Source organism: Thunnus maccoyii, chromosome 1, assembly GCF_910596095.1.
Source record: "Thunnus maccoyii chromosome 1, fThuMac1.1, whole genome shotgun sequence".
In the NCBI taxonomy this organism is placed as follows: domain Eukaryota; kingdom Metazoa; phylum Chordata; class Actinopteri; order Scombriformes; family Scombridae; genus Thunnus; species Thunnus maccoyii.
This window is the reverse complement of record NC_056533.1, coordinates 35,822,935-35,850,768: the sequence shown is the minus strand read 5'-3', so window position 1 is coordinate 35,850,768 and position 27,834 is coordinate 35,822,935. Positions and strand designations below refer to the sequence as shown.

Here is a 27,834-nt window from a genome sequence, read left to right as displayed (position 1 = left end):
TCATTTTTTCGCGGGGAGCAGAGCTACGTTGAAGTGGGTGTGCAGTTGTAGCGGTGGTTGTTTTGAGGAAAGAGGCAGAGACTCGTTAAATAAACAAATTAATCGATACGTTGCTAACTTATCGGTGACGCTACATGGCCCCGGGTGTGTGCTAAGCTTGTTCTCCGAGCACAACGGCTCTTCACCGGGCAGCTACACGCTTTGCTGCTGGGCGGAGCGTTGAGCTAACATGCTAGCACCGGCTGGTTCCAGGTAACAATAACCGGCTCCCTCACTCTCATGTCCGCCTCCGTTGTTTCACTGCTGCCTGGTTAGACAACAACGGCCCGTTTCCTTGTCCTCGGCCTGACCTCATGGATCCCGGTGGAAGTGAACTGGACTCCAGCCTGCCTCAGCCCGAGAACCCTTGTCTGATCGTGGAGGACTCCCAGCCGGACAGCGTTGCCCTGGAGGACGACCCGGAGAGCAGCTACCGAGCTCTGCTGGCCCGCCGCCTGTCCAGCCTGCAGCCCACCGCCCGCAGCCCTGTTCTGGTGAGCTGCAAACCGATCTTACCAAGTTACCCACATCAAAGGCTTGTGTATGATTTCTGCTGGGCTGGAAGAAGTGTTCTTAAAGTCCCCCTCCACTCAAATGTGTTTCTTCTTGTTCCTTCAGTTGGATGTTTGAGCTTCACTGTGCAGAATAATGTTTGTGCAGTTTGTTTTTACAATCATCTGCTGAAGGAAGAAAGTTTCTTTGTGCTCATTGAACATCAGAGTTAAAGGAGGGGGGGCTACGAGCAGCATTTGTGACATCACAACTAGTTTGGATCCTGGTGCAATATTCAATTAATTTACACAAATGTGGAAACTTGAAGCTTCCAGTGCACAAACACTGAGAATGAACTTCACAGTGAATAATAAACATGTTGTGTCCTGCAGGAAAACTTTAGAAATGAGATATATTTGCATATTTATAGATTCTGGAATTATTATCGAGGGAGAAGGAGGAGAAGTCATTTTAAATATTTTAACAAGATAATTGAACTTGTTTGTGGGAAAAAAACATCAGAAACAAATTATTATTCAAAGTAGAGTATTTTATATTCATCTTAAATCATGACTGGAGGGGATCTATAAGTAAAAGTAATATGATGGAATGAATATATGCTGTTAACCTCTTTGTGTGAGGATAACTTATCAGTCATGTATGTTCATGTTTATGAGTCATTTTTTGCTTAATGAATATCAACACAAGTTGCTGTAACTCACTTACTAATTGGAACCATGACATCTGCCTTCAGATACAACCCCAAAACTGTTTTAAAAATACATTTTCTTCTCAAATTAATTCAAAGAAATAAACGAATAATGCATATTAAAAGCATATTGGGCTGTGTTTTCACCGCGCCTGTAGAACTTCTGCCCCATAATAAACAGCGCTGAATAAATCTGACCTACGGTTGATCTTAATTTCTGAAAGTCCCGAGCCGCGAGGTGACGAGCGCTCACCCCAGATGGTCAGAGTCAGCAGCCATATGTGAATCTCTGAGATCATTTACTATTCAACATTGAATTTGAGTCATTTTTCCTTCTTTTCTAGCGAGGAAACAGATGGTAAAATTGACCTTTTTACAACAACAGTTTGATCTTATTTGATCAAATTTAGCAGCTTTCAATATGAGACACGCTTTATTATCTTTTACTCTCTTTAGTGAACTTCTGCATATTCTACTCGAGTGCAGCGACCAAGACGAAATGCTCCGACAGCCCTGAAATTACAAACAATGTCCGTCGTCCATTATTAGCAGCGTGGCTTTAATACATTTGTTTCACAGCTTCGGTGCTTGTCAGCTATTTTTCAGTCTTTTTTTTTTCCCGCTCTTGGCTCAGCAGCACGTCCACATGACCTGACAAATAGAATAAGATTTAAATTACTTTTTCATGTCTTGTGTGTTTTGACAGTTTATTATTCTGTGAAATTAATGATGTTTTTTTTTTTTCCTTCTCCAGGAGCTGATATCCTCACCGCTCGGGAGCAGATGCTCTCAGACTGACAGCCAATCAGAGAGCTCCCAGAGCAACAGCCAGGCCGAACCTGGTCAGTCTTGATCTAATAAGACATCACTCACCCGGTAGAAAACAAACAAAATAAAACAAAGATTGTGCTTGTTTTGTTTTTTTTCTTTATTTAGGCATTCTGGCAGCAGCCAACCCCAGCTCAGTGTTCCAAGAAGAGAGTCAAGTTATCAATATCTGCCCTCCTCCAAACAAAAATAAGTATGTGGGCAACAGACATTTTTTTTGCTGATTGATGATGCTCAGCGTCCCACAGTGACTAAGTACTTTTCACTCTGGTTCCCTAATATTTCAGGTGTGCATCTGAGGACACAGATATGGATTCTGGAGCTGATTCCACCACACACTGCATCCAGTCTGAAGGTAGGAGCTCTTCTCTCTTATTAAAGAATAACACGAGTACAGTCATTTTAAAGAACTGCATATTACTGCATGTGTGTAATGAGGTGTATTTCTGTGTTTCAGAGGGAACCTCTCAGTTTGGTTTTCTGGAGCTTTCTCAGAGTCAAGATCTGCGCGGCGAAGTTGTGAACAGTCAGGAGGAAGATGAAGACGTCGTCCCTCAGCCCGACAGCGAGACTCGCTCCAAATTAGGTAATAAGACTTTAATCTCCCTTCGGATTGATACAGAGAACATGACCCGCACATCTCAAACGATTCCACATTCGGTATTCAAGAAATTTGATTTCAATCGACAGACGGGTGACAAATATAAGGAACGCTGTGGCCTTCACGGTCTCACAGCAACATGTTAGACAGAAGCTCTCCGCCAACATCATCAAAACATCTTTTATATCTTGATATTCTCCCCTCTAGTAGAGTTCACAGATTTGAAGAATCTATGAGAAGAAGCAGCGCTGAAGTTGTTCTGGAGGCTCGTGGTGGAACAAAACCTTACTAACACACTTCATGATGGTTTTTTAAGGGTCAAGGTTCAGTTTAATCGTCATGATATAATACAGGATCGCCTTCATGCTGCAAACACAGAAAATAAGAACCGTGTATATAAAAGTTGCACTAAAAGAAGACATAAAAACAGGGAAAACTATATTATATTTACAAGGATTATACAGTTACATACACAAATAGTATATCTGTCACCTGTTTGTAGATCAAGTGTATCTGGGTTGCGTTTATATTGTTTATATTTGGATATTTTGCCTTCAGATAACACTTTCATCAGCTCAAGGTGCATCAATGAAGTATAAACAGAGTTGAGATGTACCTGCTCCAGGGGAAGCACTCACAGTTTACTTTGTACTGTGAAAAGCTTCCATATACTATGTGTGGGTGTGTGTGTGTGTGTGTGTGTGGGTGTGTGTGTGTGGGTGAGAGCAAGAAATAAATTGTTAATCCTGCTGGATGCAGTATGACAGCCGAGTGTAACGCTTCATTATTCAGTACGTGATCAGAGCAGCCGTACTGACATCAAGCTCTACGGCTGCAGATGGTTTGGAAGAGTCAATCTAATTTCTACCTGCGTTTCATCGCCAGCAGAGCAGAACATCAGCTCCGTGACTTCAGGGAGTCAAGACAACAAAGCATTGAGGTACGGCTCTATATTTTTGAAATTCTACATTCATCTGACTTGCACACGTTAAGCTTTTGCTAACAGTTTTTATTTCCTCTCCTCCAGGTCGGAGGTGAGCTCCAGCAGCTCGTCGGAGTCTCCGGGTCAGTCGGGCAGGAAGCTGAGCGTCCAGGCTCTGCTGCACTCACAGAGCCTCCAGACCTCCGCTGAGCAGGACCAGCAGGACTGTGAGATACTGTCGTCACAGCAGGACCTGTTTGACACTGACAAGACAGGTACGTTGACGTGGCATGTGCAGGTACTTAAAGGATCATGCTGGTGTTATAATCTAATACACTGAATATGGTTTTAAATGTCTTGTCTTGAAGATATGGATTCGTAAAAGTGAATGATTTGAGTTGAAAAGCTTGCTGGTGATGTATTTATGTGCTGAGGGGGAGGATTCAACCTCTGAGACCTGAGAAACAGCAGCGAAACATGATGTGTTATGTATTGTAGTGTATTAAATTATAGCATTCACAAGTTATATTGTCAGAAAATCAAAGCAGGAAGGCAAACAGATCATGAGTTTGGTAGTTTCTTGCATTAAAAAAAGAAAGTTGCTTTGCTTTTGAACTGTATGAATGTACCAAGCAGGCAGAAGTTTCCTGCTAGTTAATTTGCATAATATTCTGAAATGAATGGAAACCAACAGCCTCCGGATGACGACAACAGCACTTTAAAAATTCAAAAACAAAACTGCTTTGCATATGGATGTAAATGCAACATGTAGTAAATGAGCTAAAACATGAAAAGGGCTGCAACCAACGATTATTTTTATGATTAATCAATTAATTGTTGGTTCTATAAAACATCAGATTATGGTGAAAAATCATAGTTAACATAGTGAAAAATGAAAATGAAAAATGCTTTTAGTTTTACTTCTTGACCATCTGGTTTAGCTGTTGGCATGGTTACAACCCGTCTAGATGAAACTGATGCATGACCTCTGTGTTGCTCTCAGGTGCTGCAGTCGACAGCACAGTGTCTGAGCCAGAGCAGCAGGGTAACCCCACCCCGACACCAGCCCACACCCTGCGACTCCTGCATCTCTCCGGACAGGGAACACTGGTGCAGGAAAGTCTGTCCCAGTAAGTCACAGGAGAGCTGTTAGACCTTGTTGTTCCATCCACACACAAGAAAAAGGCCTGATTTTTTTCTTCTCTTTCCTTCCTTTTTCTAGGAGCTCTGTTGATTATGTTGCTCCGACCCCGGACAACTTCACTGAAACCCCTTTAATCGTTCCCAGCTCGCCAACCGGACCAGAGAATGAACATGGTAACGAGTAAAACCTGCTTGAATTCAAAGCCAAGGAAGCGAAACAGCTGCTCAGTAGAGCTAAAAAGTGATCTGCTTTGTCAGGTGCCGATGAGCCGATGGATACCTCGCTGCCCCCGGAAGACCGAGCAGGGGAAAAGGAGGACGAGCCAATGGACACGGATGCTGCCTCTAAGCCGCACCCCTCCGCCTCAACGCCTGTATCCCAGAATTCCCCTGGTTTTGTGTTGGAGCGAACTCTCTCTTTACCTTCCCAGCCAGAGTTCTCTCACGTATGTACTTCAGTTTTTAAATGATAAATAATTAGGGCTGGTCGATTAGTTGGTCAATATGCTCTTATCCGACCAAATTCTTATTGGTCGAATAATCTCCATGTTCCTTTCATAAAAAGAAAAGTGCTACATCAGATCGGTAGCTTTCCAGGATTAATCCATTATTTCCTGCAGCGGGGGGAACAGACTAACAAATCACCTGTGGAAACGGGGGGTGTATTCAAAACACCCCCGTTGTTTTGACAACTTTAAACTCGCCCAACCTAATGGCGACTGCTGGGTCAAACTGTACTTAACGTTTACTGAATCAGTGTTTCTCCTATAATTATAACAACGAGAACCCCTGCCAGGTCAAAAAATGTTTAATGCCAAAAATAACGCCAAATATCCATTCATTCGGAAATCAATAGCGTTTGGGAGTCTCTATGCAGTGCTGTTCCGGTACGTGAGTCAACCGCTGTGTCGTTGCCTGGGAAACTGTTGGTAGCTCCGTTAAGGAATACGTCATTGCGTATACGTTTGCGTAGCGAGTGGGAAAGAGTGAGCGGCGGGAAAGTGAAAGATGCGAGCGGAGCAGAGGAAACGGTTAGCGGTAAGTTGTCAGTCTGGCAGTAAATGTACAGTACAGACTACAATGTAACAGTTAATAAATGCTAAAAAAAAGTCACGTCTGTTGTTTCCCCAAGTGCTGGAAAAGTGAAGGCGGTTAGCTCCAAAGTTAGCAACAATGGGTTAGCTTAACCTGAAGACGCAAAACAGAGAAACAGAGAGTTCACTGTGCGCTCTGTCCCGTTACATCCAACCTCCCCGCGACTAAACGATTAGTTGAAGATTATATACGATTTCAGTCGACCAAGATTTTCTTTGGTTGACTACAGCCCTATAAATGATCAGCTTATTCATTTAATTTTCAGGCTGCAACATACATTTTTTCATGATTGATTTACCTGTCGATAATTTAAAAATTAAGCAGGTTGTTTTTGAGTCTGTAAAATGCCAAAAAATAGAGAAAATTTTCCATCACAGCTTCCCAGAGCTCAAGTTGACATCTTTAAATGTCGTGTGATATTCATTCTACAATGATATAAAACAGAGAAAAGCAGCAAATCCTCACATTTGTGAGGCTTGAACCACAGAGTGTTTGGTCTGTTTACTTGATTCATTGTCTAATTTCCTAATCAATTTCAGCCCTAATTTCATCATTTGTGACTTGTTGTGTTTATGGTTTATTGATGTTTGTTTTTTTCTGTTTCTCAGGATGTGTTTGTCCCAACGCAGAGCCAGGAGTCTCCACAACAGTCAGATAAGAAAACAGCATCATTATCTCAGTCTGCACACCTGGAGTCAGCTCCTTTCACTTTGCCTTTGCAGCTCTCCGTGAATACGGAGAGCTGCAGCCTGGCTCCTAAGACGTCAGAACAGATCGAGGAGGACAGCCAGGCCACGCAGATAGAGGAGCTGGAGGAGCCGCCGGGTGTCGACACCAGCGACTCAGTGATATCACGCCGCGATCAGAGGAGCGAGAGCAACGGCGTCCCATCGGAATCACAGACCGCCACCAGCTCCAAAGCTTCCACCACCACCGCCGCCGAATCACCAAAGCATCGCAGCGAATGTGCCAAGACCGAGCCGTCCGATCTGTCGCAAAAGTCTGACGTACACAAAAAGACGGCGACTTCGTTGAATGTACAAAATGTGAATGTAAAAGACAGTGAGAGTGGCATCAAAGAGGCTGCTGACATGGTGTCCTGCTCTCAACCAAAGTTTGATTCCTCTGATTTGACTGTTAACAGCTGTGTGCCGGAGACTCCTGCAGGCACGACACCGTGCAGTTTAAACTCGCAGTCTATGATCTCTCAGACATCTGTTGTAGATGTAACAGGAGGAGGAACTGCGAAGAGTCAGTCAGAGTCATTGTCACAGAAATGTGGAACAGTTGGTAACAGTCAGACAGACAAACACATGATGGATGAGCAGGTTGAAGTAGAGGAAGAGGAGGAGGAGGTGGTGATGGAGGAGGAAGAGGAGAGCGCAGGGGGAGGTGGAGCTTCAGGAATAGCTTTGGTTCTTTCTCAGAGCCAGCTGTTATCACCTGAACCCATGGAGGAGGAGGAGAGCGAAGACAGAGGAGAGGAGAGCATCATCGTGGTCACAGACAGCGAGAGAGACTCGCAGATTCTGCAGAAAGACGTGACGCCGCCACAGTCCAAGACCGGCAGCTCGCAGCCAGTCAGAGGCAAAGTGTCTCCCTCCACTAACGGCCACCAGTCCCAGGCTGAGGTGAAGGAGGTGCACGGGGCTCCTGATAGGCTCTCCCAGACCGAGAGGGTGGGGCCTGAACCAGAAGGGCTCAAAGATAAGAGCCTCAGTGATAGCTCGGGAGGTAAGCGGGGCACGGACGTATCTCACTGCCAGTGACGTGTGACATCCAGTGCTGGGTTTAGATTATTGATTTCAGTGCGTTTGTACACAAACAGAGTGTAGAAGGAATTACTTCCACTGCTTCCACTCTGGTCTTTGAATACAACTTTTTATCGGTATTATCAACCAGTAAAAGTGCAACCAGACAAACCAAACAGAATTAGTCATTAACAGCTGTCCTTAAAGGATCATTTCTGGTTAATTCAAATGAGGATCTAATTTTTTAATTATTTTTATCAGTGATGATAAGACTGTTCTCACCAAAGTCATCACCAATATCTGGGAACACTGACATCACTACAACCAAGTTCTAAAAACATGTTTTGTGATGTTTTATGATTGAGTTTGTGTTTTATGTGACTGTGAGACTAATTTCCCTCGGCGACAATAAAGTTGAAGCTCAAATCTGGGCTGGAAAAATGAGCAGTCAAACAATCAGACAGGTTGTAAACAAATCAACAGTTTAGTCATATTATCTCTATCTTGGGGCACCTGAAATGTGTATAGTAATCCCTCATTAAACAGGAAAACTGTGCTCAAATAGGGAAAGTACTGTTGGTCAAAGCTGAGGTCAAACATTGGGTAATAATTTACCCGTTGGCTTTGGTTTTCTCTTCCAGATATGTTTGGCTGTCCTGGAGATTTGCTTTTAAGTGATTATCTGACTGCTCGTATTTCTTGGATTTCTTTTTTTAGCTGTGTTGCTGCTCTCTCAGATCTCAGCAATTAACTGATTCAGCCTTATTATAGAATAGAAATGATGGCCAAAACTACGAAGATAAGACCAAAGTTGTAATTAACCATAATTATGGTTTAAGGAATGGAGCAAAATGCCATCGTACCCGATCATCCACTCAACTTCCTAAACAGAGTCTTAAATGCATGTTTTCATTCAGTTGTAGCATTCAGTGTAGGAAATATGTTGGTACACAAAAAGATAGCTGTAGCACCTTCTTTTGCAGAAAGACTATAGCGTTAAACACCTTGAATACTATGAATTACAGAGATCCAACAGGGATTTCTTCACAACACTGACGCTTGTTGACTACGAGGTTACATCAGAGTTGGGAGGTGTAGGTGAGGTACGGCAGGCTTTGTTTGTGACTTTAACAGGAACAACATACTGAAATAGATCTAATCTGATTCCAATGATGCTTTTCTACCACAGAAATTTCCTTCCATTTCACACTTCCTAAAGAAGGAGAGCTGATTGGTCCTGTTGTCGGAGCCACGCCCCCGCTCATCAACCAGCTGAAGCAGACGCTCAGACACAGCACTCCCATTGGTGGGTTCTTGTGACAGACAAACTGGAAGTTGTACAACTTGTTTAAGTAGGACAAAACGATCTGACGCTGAAGTTTCTTCCACATTGTTTTTCTTTTTATCCAGAGATCACCTCCTTCTCTGAAAAGCCAGATGGGGTGGGTGATGTCTCTGCGGACGTGGCGATGGCGGCCAGTGACATCGTTTCAGGGGAAAGCGGGGAGGACACGACGGACAAGGGCGACGGGAAGCTGAGTTTGAGGATGAAGCTGGTGACCCCGGTTGAAGAGGGCAGCTCGGAGCGCTTCAGCCTGCAGAGTAAGAGCTGCTCGTTGTTCAGCTGCTCTGCATCGTCCTGGGAGTGACAAGATTGTTTCCATAGAGACGCTGCATGCACTCATCACCCTTTCATTAATACGTTTCTTCCCCTCCAGAGCCGGCACTATCAGAAGAGGACAGATCTGTCGTCAAGGTTACTACTGTTGCCAAGGCTGTAACCAGGTAACCCGGCCCCCCTCTCTTTATGCACATTAACTGAATTCCTTCATAAGTGTGTTGCTGCCTCCCATTCAGCCTCTTGAGCACGAAGAGGAGCTGAAGGACGTTCTCTGGTACTTACACTGATAAATATCTCTGACCCTTTTGTTACTTGATTCAGCACTAAGAATCACGGATAAAAAAAATTAAGCTCCAACTGATGAAAAACCTGTTTTAGTGAGACGAGGCTCGCAGGCAGACGTCTAAAGGTTGGAAACAGTGTTTGAAATGAATAAACCTGTTACAGCCCGACTGATTTAACAGCATATTTTCAGCTGATTTATTAATATCTAAGCATATGATGTCCAATGAGTAATTACAGTGCAGAAATGCCAAAGATATGTTTGTGGTTATTTAAAAACATTGTTGCTGTTACACAGTTTGTCCACAAGAGGGAACTGACAAGCTTATTTATCTTACTATTCTTATTTACTTTAACCTGAGTTCAAATCATGGTCACAATTCTTTAACAACTAAATGTGAGGTATTCTTATCTGTTTATGTCTTTATATTGTCTTCATCAGAGTTTTAAAACTCTCAAATATTGATATATGTATCAGTTGGGCTCTAAAAACTATATTATCAACATTTTGGAACATATTGTCTTATATGACGTTAAATACCAAAATGATATATAATGATATAATGATGTAATAACTTGTATAGTTGTGATTTTCATTGATCTTGGAGGTGACAGTATATTTTGATGCTATTTTCTGGTGGTAAAAAATGACAGTTAATGATGGAACTGTAATTTGGGGGTGAAACTACTGATCGTTTTCATTATTGGTTAATTTACAGATCATTTCCTTGATTAATTGGTTCAACGCTTAGTCTACAAAGTTGTGAAAAAATGCCATTTACAACTTTTCAAAAACCACACTGATGTCTTCAATTTGCTTATTTTGTCTGACCATCAGTTCTAAATCTAAAGATGTTCAATTTACTGTCATATATGATGAAGAAAAGCAGCAAATCATCACATTTGAGAAGCTCAAACCAGAGAATATTTTGCATTTGTGCTCAAAAAAAATGACTAAAACAATTAATCAATTATAAAAAAAAATGTTGCTGATTAACTTACTGTTGACTAATTGATTAATCGACTTATGATAGCAGCTCTACTGTAATTAGAATCTAATAGATAAACTCATAAAACCTCAATTCTTGCACATTGAGTCGCTCACAGCTCGATGAAAAGCTTTTCTATTTTTTCACTGCTCTTTCTTTTGATTGTGCTGATTGTGCAGAATCAGTGTTACATTTTTCCAACTAAAAGCTTTCTAAACAAGCACACCGAGTTCACCATGTTGCTAAAAAGGCTTTTAAATACTTTGTTTTATCTCCTCTGTGAGGTGGAGTTACATCCATGGTCGCTGTTAGCAGCAGTTAAATGCATCCTCAGGTTTTCATCAGCTCTTTAAACCCTGTTTCTTGCAGTTTAAACTACTAGATGAATGAGTTATTCTACCTCCGGTCATAAAACCAGGAGTGTTGAACACTGTTGACGTTTTGTGTCCCAGCAGCCCGTCGGTGTTCAGTCGTGTCAGGCAGGTGCACAGACAGCAGGAGACGGAGGATGACAGCCAGCCCGGAGACAACACTCCACCTGTCAGGTAAGCACACCCACCGTCACAGGTCAGGAGTGCATCTGCTGGTGTAATGGAGCCAGATGTGACAGATGTACTGGTTGAAAGTGTGGTTGTAATTGGCTGAAATGTCAAGGTGGAGACACACATGGCTGCTTATGATTTGGGGCGTGACGACTGATGGGAGCGAGTCGGAGCGGGTCTGTTCCAGTCTGAGTCCGTCGGTGTTGATACAATCGTTTAATGTGTGATATGTAAAGATTCTAATCTGAAGTTCAGATCCAGTCGCTGTCAGTTGTTGTCATAACGATTTTTGAAATATGTTTGATATTTGGGGACCAATGTTGTCGCTACTGGTTGAATTAATAAAAGAGGTAAAGTTGAGAGTGATCTGGACAACTGAAATGTAAGAAAAGTTGACTAAGCTGTAAAGAAATTGAACAACAAAAACAAATGTCTTTCATTATGTCTAAATGGCTTTATGAGGTCATTTATTCGTTGCGTACTGTGAATGCAACGTCTGCATTGTTTGCTTCAGCTGGTAATCATGTCTCAAATGGCTTTTTATGGGGTTATTTATTTGTCGTGTCCTGTGAATGCATTACCTATTATTATTTGTTATCTGCTTGAGTTCATTTGGTGGCAAATGAGTTTCCCCCTTTTGGAAAGAGCTCAAAGAGCTACACAGCCGACCAGAACCTGAAGTTTTATAAACTTTACAAACACCCAAACTCAAACTTTGAGCTTTTTTTTGCCTTCTCAGTGTTTCAAATATCTCTGCAGGTATAAACAGTACAAGCGGCTGGTTGCTGGCTGCACGATAATGGCGTTCTCGCGGGATCGTCGTCAACCACCAGAACTCAGAACAGATGTTACTTAGCCGTGGTTCAGCTGTGGTGTTCTCTGTGTGATTATTCAGTTGTAAGAGATCGGTGCCAGTCGGTGTAAAACAGTCTTTATACGTGTGGTCTGTGCAGGTTTCAGCTCGTCTTCAGGTTTGTTCCCAGCTTCACTAGCAAACTTTGTTCCACTTCCTTTGCGGTTTCTCATCTGAATTCTGCCGTCACAAACCATCAGACGGGAGCAGAAATTTCAGACTTTGCTTCCACTTATATTTTAGCCAAATGTCCCCAGATGTACGTGTTTTTATATATAAATACATATTTATAGCTCTGATCCTGCGAGACTGTGTGCAATGTGTAACAGTCATGAAGGCACAGAGGGAAACGTCTGCCATATGCTCACAACACTGTTGTCCCACTTTTGTTATCTTGGCAGTCTGGATATTTAAAGGCACCATGTGTCAGATTTGAAGTGTTCAGACTGTTGTGACCTCCACAAATTGAAAGGATGCTAATGATTACATAAAAAAAAATATTCTCCAGGAGGGTTAATTTTATTTGTGTAGTTAATTTATACTTTCTTTATGTTCATGTGCCATCTGATGTGCTGGAGCTTCATATGTCCCTTTGACCTGGGGATGTATGAATAGCTTTCCCCTGTTGTAATGTATTTTAGTAGACAGAAATAGGTCTACCACTGTGTGTGTGTGTGTGTGTGTGTGTGTGTGTGTGTGTGTGTGTGTGTGTGTGTGTGTGTGTGTGTGTGTGTGAGAGAGAGTGTGAGACCTACTTTTGGAGTCTGGAGGTGGGATAGATGGTTATTTTTTGCGCCGTGTGCATATTCTCTTGGGACCTGCTGAGCAGTAAGGTGAAGTTTTGTCCTTTTGACAAAGTGAGGTCATTTTACAACTTGTCCTTTTGCAGCTGAATTGTCTCTTTTGTCTGATTGTTTCTTGCAGAGAACTGTGCTGTTTGCATTTCTATCTAAAAGTGATTGATATTAACACTAACAGTCTATAGTTGTTACCACCACCTACATGTTCTCATACAGTACAAGTGGAATTAAAGGCCCTGAAAACCTACTTTCTCCGTCAGCTTACTACGAGGTCAGACCCAATTTTACGACAATCCCCTTGGTTTTAATACTCCAGTAGTAATGAGTGATAGCCGGCTTAACAATCACTGGACTAATCACAGGAGTGTTGATTTAAATAACTTGATCATGATTCAGACTGTTTGCTTGCCACAGAAGGAAGCAAATCAAAGGGGTCATTAACCTGTTTCTCCACTTATCAATAGCACCCATTGCGGCTCTGGAGACTCAAATTTGGAGGATCATATGAATGTGTGTAGTATTGTATCCAAAATGGACTATATTAAAGTCTGGGTGCAACAAACTGACCTTGACATTTTTGTGTTTTCTGGTTGTCGAACAAAGTTAAAAATGCTGATATTTGTCTTTAACTATAATGTTTTCTATGTGATCGGTCTACTAAGGGAGGAGGCTGTTAATCTGTTGTTACCTCTGTTTCTAAGCCAAAATGTTTTGAACTCTTGGCTGTAAGTGTTTGTTTGGGGAAAAATAATACTGGAAAAGTACTAGTTATTGGATTTTATTGATCACCCTCTGCACCTGCAGGTGCAATAGATGTTTTATTGATTTGATATCCAGCTATAAAAATTCAGAACTGGATGATATCAACGTTAACTTGGTTAACTAACTAATTGTCTAAAAAATCTCTGCAATGAATTCAATCTCACACAGCTTATTTCTTCTCTACTTGGCTGGATCCAAAAATGCAGGAAAAGCTACACTTCTAGATATTATTTTAACCGGTAGCCTCCAACATTATGAATATAGTGGTGTTTTTCCTCAACTTCAGTAACCACTACCCAACTGCATGCATCCGTCACATGAAATTGCAAAGATCCAAACCGCATATCACTGTCAAAACGAATGTTAAACACTTTTCTGAACAAACATTCAATGAACATTTTATTGCATCAGGTTATTTATTTGAAACTGCTGGACTTCCTCCCTCTGTCTCTCATCATAGTGCACATTACTGGACAAACAATGTGGGCACTCAGACCTTTTCATTGAAGCCTTTTTATGAATCATGAAGTGTTTTAATGCTCTTTCTTCTGTTCATCCAAAAAAGTCCACTGGGGCTGATAATTTAGAGCCAAAGTTTTTATTATTAGCAGCTCCAGTTTAGTTGATTGCTTAACTTGTACTTCTGAATCTAACTGTGGTAACAGGAAGCGTCCCTGACGTTTGGACAACAGCCTACATTCAACCTTTACATGAAGGTCCAATGAGCTACATAATTATCGACCAGTTTCTAAACTATCATTTCTAGCTAAAGTGTTAGAGAAACTGGTAAAAGAACATTCTTAGCTCAACACTTTATTTTGAAAATCTTTTCAACAGGATTTAGAGCTGGGCATAGTACTATGACGGCAGCATCAAAAGTCTTGAACGATGTTGCTAGTGCATTAGATAACAGGCAGGATTGTGTCACCCTTTTTATTGATTTATCTGAGGCTTTCGATCATCAAATTCTTTTGAAACGCCTGGAATCTATTGGATTTGATGAAAAGTGTTGGTATCTCAGCGGTCAAACTGTTGTGACCGATGGCTATATGTCAAGCTTTAGCAGTGTTTATAAAGGTGTGCCACAGGGCTCCGTTTTAGGCCCACTTGTATTCACAGTTTTCATAAATTAATTGGGTAAAAAAGTGACAAACAGCACAAACCATCTGTATGCGGATGACGCTATTATTTATATAATAGTGCCCTCTGTTGCCCAGGTGGTTCAAAACTTGCATATCGATTTCAGTGCAGTAAAGCAAACATTGATTGATCTTAAATTACTGTTAAACTCAGATAAAACAAAATGTACGCTGTTTTCTAGAAAACTGACTAACAAGAACCATGGAAGTAAATATTACTACTCTTAAGGGGACACCGATTGAATGAGTATCCTTCTATAAATACCTTGCTTTCTGGATAGATGCAAAACTGGCCTTCTTTTATAGAAATAAGGCATGTATTACCATGAATTATGGAATGCGAGTTGTTCAGTCAACCTTTTTATCCATTATGGGCTATGGTGATGTAATTTATATGCGCTCTCTTGCTTCTACTCTTAAACCTCTCAATGCAGTCTATCATCCTGTCCTCAGATTCATAACTGGCGATGGCTTTAGGGCTCATCGTTGTATTCTTTATGAGAAAGTTGGGATGGCAGTTGTTGGCAGCGAGAAGAGAACTGCACTGCATCCTATTTATATATATAAAGCTCTCCTTGGCAGACTTCCTGGGTACCCGACATGTCTTATTAACTATAGTTCAATTTCACACTGCACTAGGTCCCAAGACTATTTTGATCCTTGAAAATCAACATGTTAGCCCTGAGATTGGGAAATTGGCTTGTAAATATTACGCTCCATACAAGAACAACTTGCAGAAGATGGTAAAATTAGATGAGCTAATCCCTTTTAATCATTTTAAATCTCTTTTTAGCAAACACAGGGCAGTGTGAATGCATACGCTTTGAGCTTTATGTGCATATATTGCTTTTTATTGCCTTAATATGTTTTCATATTATGTTTTATTGCTTCTTATATTTTATATTGCATATTTGTACATATTTGCTTATTTATATTTGCTGATTATGTTCACTGTTATATATTTGTTTTGTAATCAGGGTGTCCTTGTAAATGGTCTACCCTTCCAAACAGTCACGTACGATGGTGGAGTGGCTGGTTTTGGATCTTTGGGTGAGATGTGATGAATTGTTTTGAATTGCATGAATTGCACTCACACAAAAAGTGACACATATAGTTGTGTAAAGAATGAGAAATGACTTAACAAAGAAGTTGAAACGCTGCGTGCTTTCTCACCTTCACACATCTGCCTATTTGCTGCATAAAGTGGGTGACAGTGATGGATTATCGGTTTTGGAAAGTTACAAAAAATCCCCAACAGTCCTGATGTCTGGGAGGGGGTTTCTGGGTGCTGGGAGGGGGTTTCCCAAGATGTTGGACCATCAGAGAAGCACTCCTGATGAAGCACACTGTAGTTAGGCTTAGTTTAGCCTCATTTGCGATGTCTCATCCTGTTTGTGGGAAACAGTACTGGATGCTTGCTATTGAAAAGCTCACGGAAGCGGCTATTTACTGCTCTTAATCGTGTTGAGGAAGTAAGTCAGATGTACATTTGCTAAATCAACCTCTTAGTCCTCATCCTTGAACTCTTTTCTCTTTATAAAAAAGGATTTGTGCTGCTTGAAAACACTTTCTATAAAGCATAAATCTCACTTTTGTGTAGCTTGTACTAGTAAGTTTCTGGATCTTTTCTCCCATAACTGAGTCGTGATTGTCTGTAGAAAAATGTCATAACAATCCATCCCCTTATTGTCAAGATATTCACTCTGAACTGAAGTGTTAAACTAACAGACCTGCAGTGTGTTCTCATACTGACGCTGTATTTTTGTTGGTTGTCTGTGCCTTTTTTTTAAACATCTCTGCAGGAGTGAGCTGTTCGCCTCACCGCAGAGGAGCCCTCAGACTCCATCGCCGGGATGCAACAGCCTCCCTAACAGCCAATCGGAGCCTTCGCAGCAGGCGGCACCGCAGGAAACCGCCAGCGATCCCTTCGCCCTCGCAGAGCAGTCTGAGGAGAGGCGAGGGCCACCGGAGCCGCCGACGCCAAACAGGACAGATGCCAGGCAGAGGGTGGTCTCCCAGCAGACCCATGACAGCACCATCACCTCCAGTCCGTCCAACAAGGTCAGTCAGTATTGATCTACTGCTCACCACAGCGCAGAAGATTTACAGTAGGGCTGCAGTTATTGATTGTTTTCATTATTGATTAATCTACTGATGGGTTTCTTGATTAACTGATGAATCACCTGCTTTATCAGGAGAAAAAAGAACATTATAGAGCTCGAGTTGACATATTTACACATTTTGTTTTGTCCGAGCAACAATCCACAACCTCAAAGCAGCTGATTCACACATTAGAAAAGCTGAACCATCAAATGTTTGGTTTATTTTCTTGAAAAATGACTTAAATGATTGATAAAATGTGAAAATAGTTGCCAATTAATGTTCTGTCGATCAATTAATCAACTTATCTGTCATGCTCAAACTTAAAAACCGTATTAAAATTTTCCTGAAGATACTCGTCGTCATGTCGACAGTCAGGCATCCATCTTTTATAAAGTTTCATCAAACTAACATCATGTAGCACTACGTCCTCTTCACAGTCAGAGGATTTTATTGTCTCCACAGAAACATCATCACAATGCAACCAAGGCTCACGCTCAATAAAAAAATAAACATTAAGTTGCCTCAACACCTTTTTTTTTTTGGCTCAGTAATTCAAATTTACACCCACACTTCGTATAAGATCTGCAATTACAGATCTCGTTATGCAGAAGTAATGTTCTTTTATTATTCGATTTAAATTAAATGTCATAAAGAGATGCTTGGTTGTGAGTTTAACACATTTTCTCAAATGTTGTTAAAGTTAATAATATTTGAAGCTTTTCTAATGATTTAACTTCCTGGTTGAGCTGCTGCTGTGCTCCATGTTTTTGTTTACGTACGTTGTGACTATATTTTAAAGTTATGTTTAAGTTAATTACTGGACATAACATTTCATAGCGTTTAGAGGCTCATATGTCCTGTGTGTCTCAGCTCCGTCAGCGGACAGTCTCCCAGCAGACCAGCTTCGATGCACCGGGGCTGCGCTCCCCAGCTGGCCGGGTACGGAGATTCAGGTGTTTTTTTATGAAGGAGAAAATTACAGCTTCTGTCTGAATATCGTCCGGTTGACACTCTTTTTTTTTTTTTTTTTTTTTTCAATCTTGTCTAAAAGGGCGAACCGGAGACTCCGTCCTTTCGAAGAGCAGCAGGCCCCGCCCATCGCAGACACGTGCGCACCATCCAGGAAGTACGGACGACCATCACACGGATCATTACAGACGTGTATTATGAGGACGGTAAAGAGGTGGAACGCAAAGTCACAGAGGTAACAGCAGATTATTTGATATTTACTTACTGCTTTTTTGTCTGAAAGAGTTGTTTTTATTCAAATGTGCTGCTGTTGTATTTTCATTTACTGTCAGGAAGTCCTGACGTTGCATCCGGGCTTCTTCTATATATCAATACAATCTCTGGTTCAGCTTTTCTTTCACTGGTCTATATGAAAAAATACCTTACTGTCCATATTCTAAAACAACTTACAAGAAACTACAGCTCCCACTAAAATATACCAGCATGACAGCACGACAGTCTGTATATAAAGATGGACGTAGTGAGGTGTGATGTTAGCCGTTGGTTTAATTGGAGCTGGTTTGAAGCCAAGTGTTGCAGCTTACAGTTGGCGCTATCTTCTCCATTTGGAGCCAGAAGCTTCCACATAAGGAGCGCAGGGTGTTGCCTTTCACACTCTGGAAACACGCCCAGTTATCTCAGAACTGAAGCTAAAGCTAAATAGTTGCACAATATGATCTGCAGCTTTGGTAGCAAGTTAGAAATTCACAGTACATATTTAATTTTAATGTGAAAGTGAATGTCATTACTATCTGTTGACGTTATCAGGAGAACGAGGAGCCAGTGGTGGACTGCCAGGTGTTGGACAGCGACATCTCTCCGTGCCGCACGGGCAGCAGCTCCATGACCTCCGGTGACCTCGGTGACATCAGCTCTCTGTCATCCAAGGCCTCCAGCCATCACCACAGCTCCGGAGGAACCAGCAGCAGCACAGGCTTCAGCAGGCCGGACTTCATCATGCCGCTCAGCCGAGGGGCCAAATCCATCAGGTGCTGCTGCTGTCTCACTGTATCTCCTCAGTCCTGTCAGTCACATCTCTGCTTCGTCTGTCTATACTAGTTGCATGCTGGATCCTGTGTCTTTCCTTCACCTTCTTTGACTTTCTAACACCCTAATTTCTCAGTGATTCACTGATACCTGCCTGCTTCAGGTTCAGGTTGCTTCCAGGCATGAATCTGGGGTCACTACACACCCCTCAGTCAATGAGGTGGCGTCTGAGTTGAAGAGTAGCCCCAGAGCTGTGCCTGCGCAACCTGACCGGCTCCATTCGTCCCCTCTGTGTGTCTGCAGTCCCAGGAGGGGAGGCGGGCATCAACAGAGGGGTCACAGGGGTCACAGGGCAGGTTCAGTGGTCACAATGGACAGAGGCTACGGCACCCTCGGGTCCCGGGCCTTCGTCCCGCTGTCACCCAGAGGAAGGGCTAGAAGGGGCCGACCCCCATCCCGCTCCTCCCCATCCAGGTGAGTCCTCCTGGAGGCTCGCCTTGCATTTAAAGAAACGTGGACGAGGCTGAAATGAACAGCTTGAACCGGCACTACCTGCAGATCTCTAATAACACTTTACTTTTCCTCTTTTCACTAATCTTCTTGCACCTAACTCACTCAGAACTGCAACTAATGATTAGTTTCAGTAGCAATTCATCTGTTGATTGTTTTTTTTTTCCAATAAATCAATTAGTCATTTAATCTTTTCTCTTCCAAATATAATAAAATACTGAAAAACACCCGTCAAGTTCCCAAAGCCCAACAGGACATCTTCAAATTGCTTGTTTTTTCTAACCAATCGTCCAAAAACCCAAAGATATTTGATCAATAATGATTTGAAAAGAAAACCAAAGAATCCTGCACACTGTTCATCACTTTAATAACGCAGCGTTTCAGTCCTCAGACCTTCATCTGGGAAAAATTCATTATTGATTGTATCAGGGCTGCAACTAATGATCGTTTTCATTATTGATTTAATCTGTCGATCATTTTTCGATTTATCAGTTAATCGTTTCGTCTATAAAATGCCAGAAATAGTAAAAAAATGAGCCTTCAAATGTTTTTTTTTTTTGTCTGACCATCAGTCCAAAACCTGCATATTATACAAGATCTCTATATCAAAGAGAAGCATTAAATCATTAGTCATTAGTTGATTGATTATCGCAGCTCTAGTTTGTATGAATTTTTCCTGAAACGTCACGTTATTAAAGTTAAGTTCATGTGACGGACGATGTGCAGGGTTCTTTGGTTTTCTTTTCAAATTAAGAGGTTTTGATTGTTGGAACCCGTCCATAACACTTTATGATAAATAAAACACAGAAAAGCAGAAAATCCTCACAATTGAAAATCTGGAACCAGAGAATGTTTGACCAAATAGTTTCTCTGTAAAAGTTACTTATTAAGTAATTGTTGCCAAACTAATATCTAATGCACTAAAGTCAAATGTTCAGATTTAATATGAACTTTTCCTAAATGAGATATCAACATTTTACAGGGTATTAAATTGTATCATTGATTTATAGCCATATAAACCAAACACATGCTGCAAAAGTACATTTATCAAGGACTGAAAACTTTTTAGTACTCTGTTACATCACCTGCCTTCACAGTTAGTCTGAGCTGTTAACATATTGGTGGATAAAAGTTGATTTAAATGTTTTTGTTCACTATTATTCAGTGTGTTTTTGTCAGTAAACCAGAAAAGATATGATTGAAAACTGTGGAACATGTAGAATATTATTCTTATAGATAAAGACTAAACATAGAACAAACACTGGAGGTTTTTCCAGTTCCTGTCATGTGATTGAAATCTTTGGTTATGTGTGGATGGACGTTGAGGGAAGATGTTAGCAGGAGCTCTTTAAAGTATCTCCTCACGCAGGCTGCGGTCTGAACAGGCTCTCTCTCTTGAAGGGGGGGCGGTCCCGGCTCGCTGCATCGGCTCGGTCCTCACGGTCAGCCGCATTCCTCCTCGGAGGACGAGCCCTACACCCGCATGCTGCCGCCGCGCCTCCCCATCAGCCCCACAGACGCCGAGCTCCCCAGCCACTCCGACTCCCTCCGGTCGTCGCCGGAGGAGGCGAGCTCGGCCGGCAGCAGCTTCGTGGGACTGCGGGTGGTGGCCAAGTGGTCGTCCAACGGCTACTTCTACTCGGGCCGCATCATCAAGGACGCCGGGGAGGGGAGGTTCCGCCTGCGGTTCGACGACGGCTACGAGTGCGAGGTGATGGGGAAAGATATCCTGCTGTGTGATCCTATCCCCCTGGAGACGGAGGTCACCGCTCTGCTGGAGGATGAATACTTCAGCATAGGTGAGCGAGAGAAGTGATCTCCACAGATAAATGAATATTTATAATTGTGACATGTAGACAGAAAATATTCAGCATGTCGTTCAGGACCGTTGAGGGAGGGACGAGGGGTTGGTTGGATGCGAGGATGTTGCAAATGATCTAACAGGACTGTTTGGATTTACAGGATCTGTGCACAGATGTGATGAACTACTTTGTTTTGTCACATATTTAATTCACTGAATGACTCAAAAATGGACATTACCATCTGTCTATTCTGTTTATGAAGGATTTCTTCATTTAATTTCCAGAAAATGCGATATAACTGTATGTATATATCAATATATTGTTGTATAAAATTATATATGTATCTTTAGTCAAAGATTTTATCCCTATTATCTACTTTTAATTGGAAACTAATGAGACCAGTCGAAGGTCGCACATTTTTAGGGATGCCTTTAAGCTACAACATAGTGTATGTACCCATCAATATAGTGTTATATGTGTTGGAAAGAAGGTACAAAACAATACTATAGAAAAAAAGTTGGCTACTGTTGAAACATACTTAAATCTTTTGGGGATTAATTCATGTGTGTGGGCGCATTTCTCTAGTATAAATGACCACTTTAATATCACTAAATTATATTTAAAAAAAAAAAGAGAATACATAAATAAATTGCAGCTGTGGTTAGAGAAGAACATCAGTTCTATCTGCAGGTGGAGGTGCAGGTTGATATTTTAAAGCAGCTATAATCCATTGACTCACTGTATGAGCTCATAGTGATGAGTGATCAGTGACTCTGCAGCTTGATAGCGATTTTATAAAAGCCTCAAATCAAAAAACTAATAATGTAAAATGTTAAGTCTAAACCCAGGACTTCTTATGATCCTCAGTCTTGTGTGTGTGTGTGTGTGCAGGTGTCGTGAAGGGCCATAAGACGGAGGGTCAGGAGCTGTTCTACAGCGTGGAGAAGGAGGGTCAGAGGCAGTGGTACAACAGGACCGCCGTCATCCTGTCTCTGGAGCAGGGAAACAGGCTGAGGGAGCAGCACAGCCTCGGACCCTACGAGCCCTCCACTCCCCTGGCCAAGGCCTCCGACATCAGCCTGGGTAAGACGACCTATAGGCCAATAGGAGCTCTTGATTAGTAGCATCACCTTTTTTTTGAGCATCTGCTTTTATTAGATAGTAGTAGACCTGACAGGAAATGACCAAAAAACACATCAATTCATTGAGGAAAAAATATGAAAATAATAGTTAGTTGCAGGCCTAGTATATATAAATATTCTCTCATGAAGCTCCTGTTCGCAGTGCTGTCATATCCGGATCATTGATAAAACGTGGGTCCATCATTATCGTTATAGATAACCTGGTGGAGGGAAAGAGGCGGCGCAGAGGACCCCCCGGAGATCAGAACACGCCCAACCGCAGCTCCTCCAGCAGCCCCCGAACCCCCGGACCATCCGGCAAGAGGAAGCTGATCCCCTGCGAGGACGAGAGGACGCCGTCCAAGAGAGGCCGCAGGGGGGCGGGCGCCAGAGCCGGTACGGAGACGCGCTCGCCGAAACCATGACTGCATCTTAACGGGGAGGGAAGGTGGGAGGGGGCGGGGTTTAGTTCTTCATAGCAGGACTGTTGTTTGGTTGATTCTGCCTCATCTTCAACTGGGAAATTCAGCTTTTTTGGAGGATTTTCCAGGTTTTTCAGTTGATGTTTTGATTTTAGTTTTCTTTCTATATTCTTCCAAATGAAGCTTCTGTATATTTATATCTATTATCAGATCATTTTTATCGTTTTTTAGATTTTAAAAATTATACATGGACTTTTATATCAAATATTTGAGGTTTTATTTAGTTTTGCTCTGTAATAGCACTTGATTTTAAGTGATTTAAAATAAGTTTTTAGCAAAGTTCATGACTTTTAAACACATTTTTACATTATTATCCATGCAACTTTGAACATGTGAAAAAGTTTTTAATGAAATCAGTCTTGTTTTCCGTCTTCATGACAAAAATATTCCACTGACGGCAATGATTGTAATTGTAAGGTGTGATTTTTGTGCTGAGTATAACTAAGACATTCTGACCTCCATGTCGCCTGCGTCCATCCTGCTGCTGCTGTTTGCTGGCCGCTGCTGAGTCTGACTCGGTAATTAAAAACATGTCACATGTTGGTCCACCGGTGGAGGGAAGATGTGGAGAGAAATATTTCTGTAAAATCACTAGGGCTGTAGTCTCCTGGTCGACTGGTCGATTAGTTGGTTGATATGCTCTCATCCGACCAAATTCTCATTGGTCGAATAATCTCCATATTCCTTTCATAAGAAGAAAAGTGCTACATCAGTAGTCTTCCAGGATTAATCCATTATTTCCTGCAGTGGGAGGAACAGACTAACAAATTACCTGTGAAAATGGTAAATGTATTCAAAACACCCCGGTTGTTTTCACAACTTTGAACTCGCTCAACCTAATGGAGACTGCTGGGTCTAACTGTACTCAACGTTTACTGAATCTGTTTCTCCTGTAATTATAACAACGAGAACCCCTGCCAGGTCAAAAAAAAAATTTTTAATGCCAAAAATAACGCCAAATATCCATATATTCGGAAATAAATAGCGTTTGGGAGTCTCTGTGCAGCGCTGTTCCGGTACGTGAGTCAACCTCTATGTCGTTGCCTGGGAAACTATAGGTAGCGTAAGGAATACGTCATTACGTAGTATGTTTACGTAGCGAGAGGGAAAGAGTGAACGGCGGGAAAGTGACGGTGGATGCGAGCGGAGCAGAGGAAAAGGTTAGCGGTAAGTTGTCAGTCTGGCAGTAAATGTACAGTACAGACTCCAATGTAACAGTTAATAAATGCTAAAAAAAAAAAAAAGTCACGTCTGTCGTTTCCCCAAGTGCTGGAAAAGTGAAGGGGGTTAGCTCCAAAGTTAGCAACAATGGGTTAGCATAACCTGAAGACGCTAAACAGAAATAGAGAACGGAGAAATGTGCGCTCTGTCCCGTTACATCCAACCTCCCTGCGACTAATCGATTAGTTGAAGATTATGTACGATTTCAGTCGACCAAGATTTTCTTTGGTTGACTACAGCCCTAAAAATCACAGGTGTTTCTGCTTTGAGAATCAGTTCAATACAACCGGGTTATGTTTGATCGTTCACCGTAATAACAACAAACTTTTCACTCACTTGCCTTTAACTTTCTAGCCAAACAGATTTTATTCACCCAGACTTTAAGAAATCTGTTTCTGACATTTCTGCACAGCATTAAATTCAACAGCAGAGAGTCTCTGTCACTCTGGATAATCCACAGAACGCACTGTCAGCAGCAATATCTCAGATTATATCAAACAGCTAAATACCACTACATGTAAGTGTTTTATTTGGATGAACTGATCTTTTAAATATGTACTTTAACATCTATGTATCGTCTTGTCCGCAGGTCAGCGTGTCGGCGTCTGTAACACCTCCGGCAGCGGTACAGATCTTCCCGGTCAGTCATGTGACCTGCCGGAGACTCACGGTCCGCTGCCCCAGAACTCTTCGCTCTTTATGGGCTTCGCCTTCATGCTGACGGCCTCGTCCGAGATCGACCGGCTCACCAACAGGCTCACCAGCGATGACGAGGAGGGTGAGGCAGAAGATGCGTTACCGTGCACGCTAGCTGCTGCTGAATCTGCAGTTTCCTTTAGGATCGATGGTTATTGTCGATATTTTTTTTTTTGTTACAGATTATGTGCAGACGGGTCCGTATAACAAAGCGTACACAGAGTCCCAGCTGCAGGCAGGTGGAGGCTTCGTTCTGCCGGACTTCAATGAAGAACAAGTAAGGGCTCTGAAAACACCAGAAATATGAAGCTTCCAACTTGTAAATACAAACGTTTGGATTAAAGTCTGATGAATTTAGAGCTGCAACTAAGTTAGTTTTCAATATCAATACATCAGCTGATTTTTATTTTCTCGATTTGATCAATAAAATGTCTGAAAATAGTGAAATATTGACATCACAGTTTTCCCAGAGTCAAAGGTGATCTGTTTGTCTTCAGGTGTTTTGTTTTGTCCAAAACTCAAAAATAAATCGTTTACAATCAGATATGACAAATAAAGCATTAAATCATCACATTTAAGAAATTGAAAACAACAAATTTCTTGCGTTTTTGCTTAAAAAATGACTTATATAATTAATCGACTAATCGAGTAATAGTTGCAGCTCTAAATAAATCTCATTTATAATTACTGCTTTCAGTGTTCATAACCTTAAATTATTCTGGGTTTAAGTAGCTAACGCGCTGATTCATTTCAACATATTGTAGAACTTCCAGTTCAGGTGAAATAGCAGCTGTTTATCTGCACGTTTACTCATAAATAAACTGATATCAATTCACATAAATGTCAGATATTATGTTTCAAACAAAGTTAAACATGCAAATACAGTTTGTCACACAATGTGTCACGTCCTCGTCATTTTTCACTGATATACTTTTCATGGTGGTATTTTAGGACATTTATTCAGCCAAACAATAGTTAAACAACAATAAATAAACATAATCATAATTAATATGAATAAAACAAGATGTGAAGAAAGGAAAAACAGAAAAAGACATAAAGAAATGACACTAAATAGATGAATGTCAATAACTAAATGGATAAATAAAGATGAAAATTAAGTTACAAGTTCAGTTTATTAGCATCCATATTTTCATAGGTCGGGAAAGGTTGCCAGGCAACATAACATCTGAGTAGATCCTTTTATGGAGTATATTTCCATTTTTTTTATTAGTAAATATTGTAACTGTATGTTAGCATACTTAATTTACTTTCATCATGTTTATTATTCCAGATTTGATTGGTTTCCATATTCTGACATCATCATATTGTTAAACATGTGACTGTATTTATCCAACATGATAAACATCACGTGTATGTGAATAACGCAGGTTTATCTGTGGTTTCGTTTCCCTCCTCAGTGTAAAGCAGCCTATCAGAGCCTGCTCATCGCTGACCAGCACTGCCGCACCAGGAAGTACTTGCTGTGTTTGGCCAGCGGAGTGCCGTGTGTGTCTCATATATGGGTACGAGACTGCTGCAAAGACAACAAGCTGCTCAACTACAGGAACTACCTGCTGCCTGCCGGCGTCGGGCCAAATGACGCCATCGTAGAATGGTGAGATGAAGCGCCACCTTCTGTCGCTTTTTATTCATCTTCACTTGATGGATTAATCAGCCTCTGTGCCTCATGTGTGTTATCCTTCAAATCAGAGCGAAGCTTCTGCGGCAATCGTTAAAAAAAACCCAGAAGATTGTTAAAAAAAACACTCGCTGCTGTTTTATAGTTTCCAGAATCATCTAAAACTCTTCTTGAACCAAAACATATTTCATCTGTTACACAGTAAAAACATGTTAAACAACTTTCATCCATTATTCCAAATGTTAGTATGTATGAAAACAGACAAACATGTTATGGAAAAACATTACAGACAAATGTATGTGATAATAAAACCTTTTGATTCATAGTTGCAGTGTGAACTATTTAAAATGTTTGTAGTATTGAACTGGGACACTGCTAGTGTGTTTATACAGGGTTCCCACACCACCTTAAACATCACGTTCAAGGACTTTTCAAGGACTTTGCAGGCTTAATTCCCCTAAATTCAAGGACCCAACACGGCATAGGTTGAGACATGGATCAAGGTTAATTACTGTTACAGAGTTTGTATAATGGGAACTATCAGGCTTCTCTAACACAGCAAAACAGTATTCTAATCTTGCACTAAATATATCAATTCAAGCACTTTCAATGACCCTTGGAAGCCCAGGTTATAGATGTAGCAGGTCTGTCAGCAGCAGCCCAACAGTAGAAAACTGTGATGCAAAGTGATACATCCTAACCATTATAAAATAAAAGTTTATCCAGTTTAAAAAGACACTTGGTCACTGGTCTGAAGATGCTGACTGAAACTTCACAAAAAAGGATTAAATAACTTCCTGTAATCCAACATTTTGTTTACATGTAGAACATCTTCCGACAACCACATACAAAAACATTTTAATAACTAACATTAATGTAGAAGCAGAGAAGAGCTTTCTGGCACAACTTCACCTACTTCCAAGAAATCTAAAGCAACTTTATAAAGTTAAACTTATAACTAACATTACTGCCGAGGCAAGACAAAGTATATAACCTTTTAATAGCTTTTTTTTGAAGAAGCTCAATGATTTAAGACTTTTCAAGACCTGCAGATAAATGCTTTAATATTATCTTGTGCAGAGCCAAGACAGCTGGACTGGCTGTTCTAATACAGTTTTCTTTGTGAAGGCATCCCCGCTGCAGTCCCTTCAAGGCCCTGCGGATCCTGCTGGTGTTCGAGAAGCCGGAGGAGCTCTGGAGTCAGCTGATCACGATGGGTGGAGGTTCCTCCGTCCGACAGTTCCAGGCAGACAAAGACGGCTCCGGTACGAACTCCTCCACATGATGCACAAACAAAAATATTACGCCTCATCTTTGTCACTGACAGTTTGTTTTGTTTTTTCTCCTCTCCGTCTGCAGACATTCCTGCCGGCAAGTACGACGTCGTGGTGACAGACCATGCCTGTCCGCCATTGGTAGAGAAGAACGTGACGTCACAGGAAGTCCCGCTGGTGTCCGCCGAGTGGCTCATCCAGAGTCTCATCTGCGGGGAGCGTCTGGGTTTCCACAGCAAGCCTCAGTATCGCCATGACTACTCATCCTCATAATCCGACTCCTCATGTGCAAAAATGCCTTCGACCATATTAAATGTTGAGCATTAGTTCTGTTGCATGCCTCTGCTGTATATAACTTTATCCTGTCTGTTTTTATGGGATAATAAATTGTGACCCTTGTTTCATTTTAATGGATCTGAGTTT

At 41.5% G+C, this 27,834-nt stretch overlaps 1 protein-coding gene across 6 annotated transcripts; it reads left to right on the top strand.

Annotated features, from left to right (window-relative positions):
• Positions 1–27,821, top strand: tp53bp1 (tumor protein p53 binding protein, 1). Of its 6 annotated transcripts, none has more exons than XM_042420162.1 (28): positions 1–533; positions 1,995–2,082; positions 2,177–2,261; positions 2,356–2,423; positions 2,526–2,654; positions 3,555–3,609; positions 3,697–3,866; positions 4,595–4,721; positions 4,814–4,908; positions 4,993–5,180; positions 6,438–7,563; positions 8,770–8,886; positions 8,991–9,182; positions 9,299–9,365; positions 10,928–11,017; positions 16,371–16,629; positions 17,542–17,610; positions 17,723–17,875; positions 18,448–18,668; positions 18,970–19,140; positions 20,578–20,975; positions 21,870–22,061; positions 22,316–22,495; positions 24,392–24,580; positions 24,681–24,775; positions 25,917–26,113; positions 27,266–27,402; positions 27,497–27,821. In XM_042420162.1, the coding sequence occupies exons 1-28, from the start codon at positions 354–356 to the stop codon at positions 27,682–27,684; spliced, it is 5,226 nt and encodes a 1,741-aa protein (XP_042276096.1). In that variant the 5' UTR covers positions 1–353; the 3' UTR covers positions 27,685–27,821. The 6 variants fall into 6 exon arrangements, with proteins under 6 accessions (XP_042276096.1, XP_042276258.1, XP_042276179.1 ...); XM_042420245.1 differs by having other exon boundaries at positions 2–533; positions 3,558–3,609; positions 10,925–11,017; XM_042420079.1 differs by having other exon boundaries at positions 2–533; positions 10,925–11,017.
• Positions 27,822–27,834: the final 13 nt, after the last annotated feature.

Bases quoted from the DNA above. Each gene is read 5' to 3' on its own strand.
- tp53bp1 (XM_042420079.1), top strand. From the start codon at position 354: ATGGATCCCGGTGGAAGTGAACTGGACTCCAGCCTGCCTCAGCCCGAG. The intron at 2,655-3,554 runs GTAATAAGACTT...TTTCATCGCCAG, and splicing joins CGAGACTCGCTCCAAATTAG to CAGAGCAGAACATCAGCTCC. The intron at 9,183-9,298 runs GTAAGAGCTGCT...CTTCCCCTCCAG, and splicing joins GGAGCGCTTCAGCCTGCAGA to AGCCGGCACTATCAGAAGAG.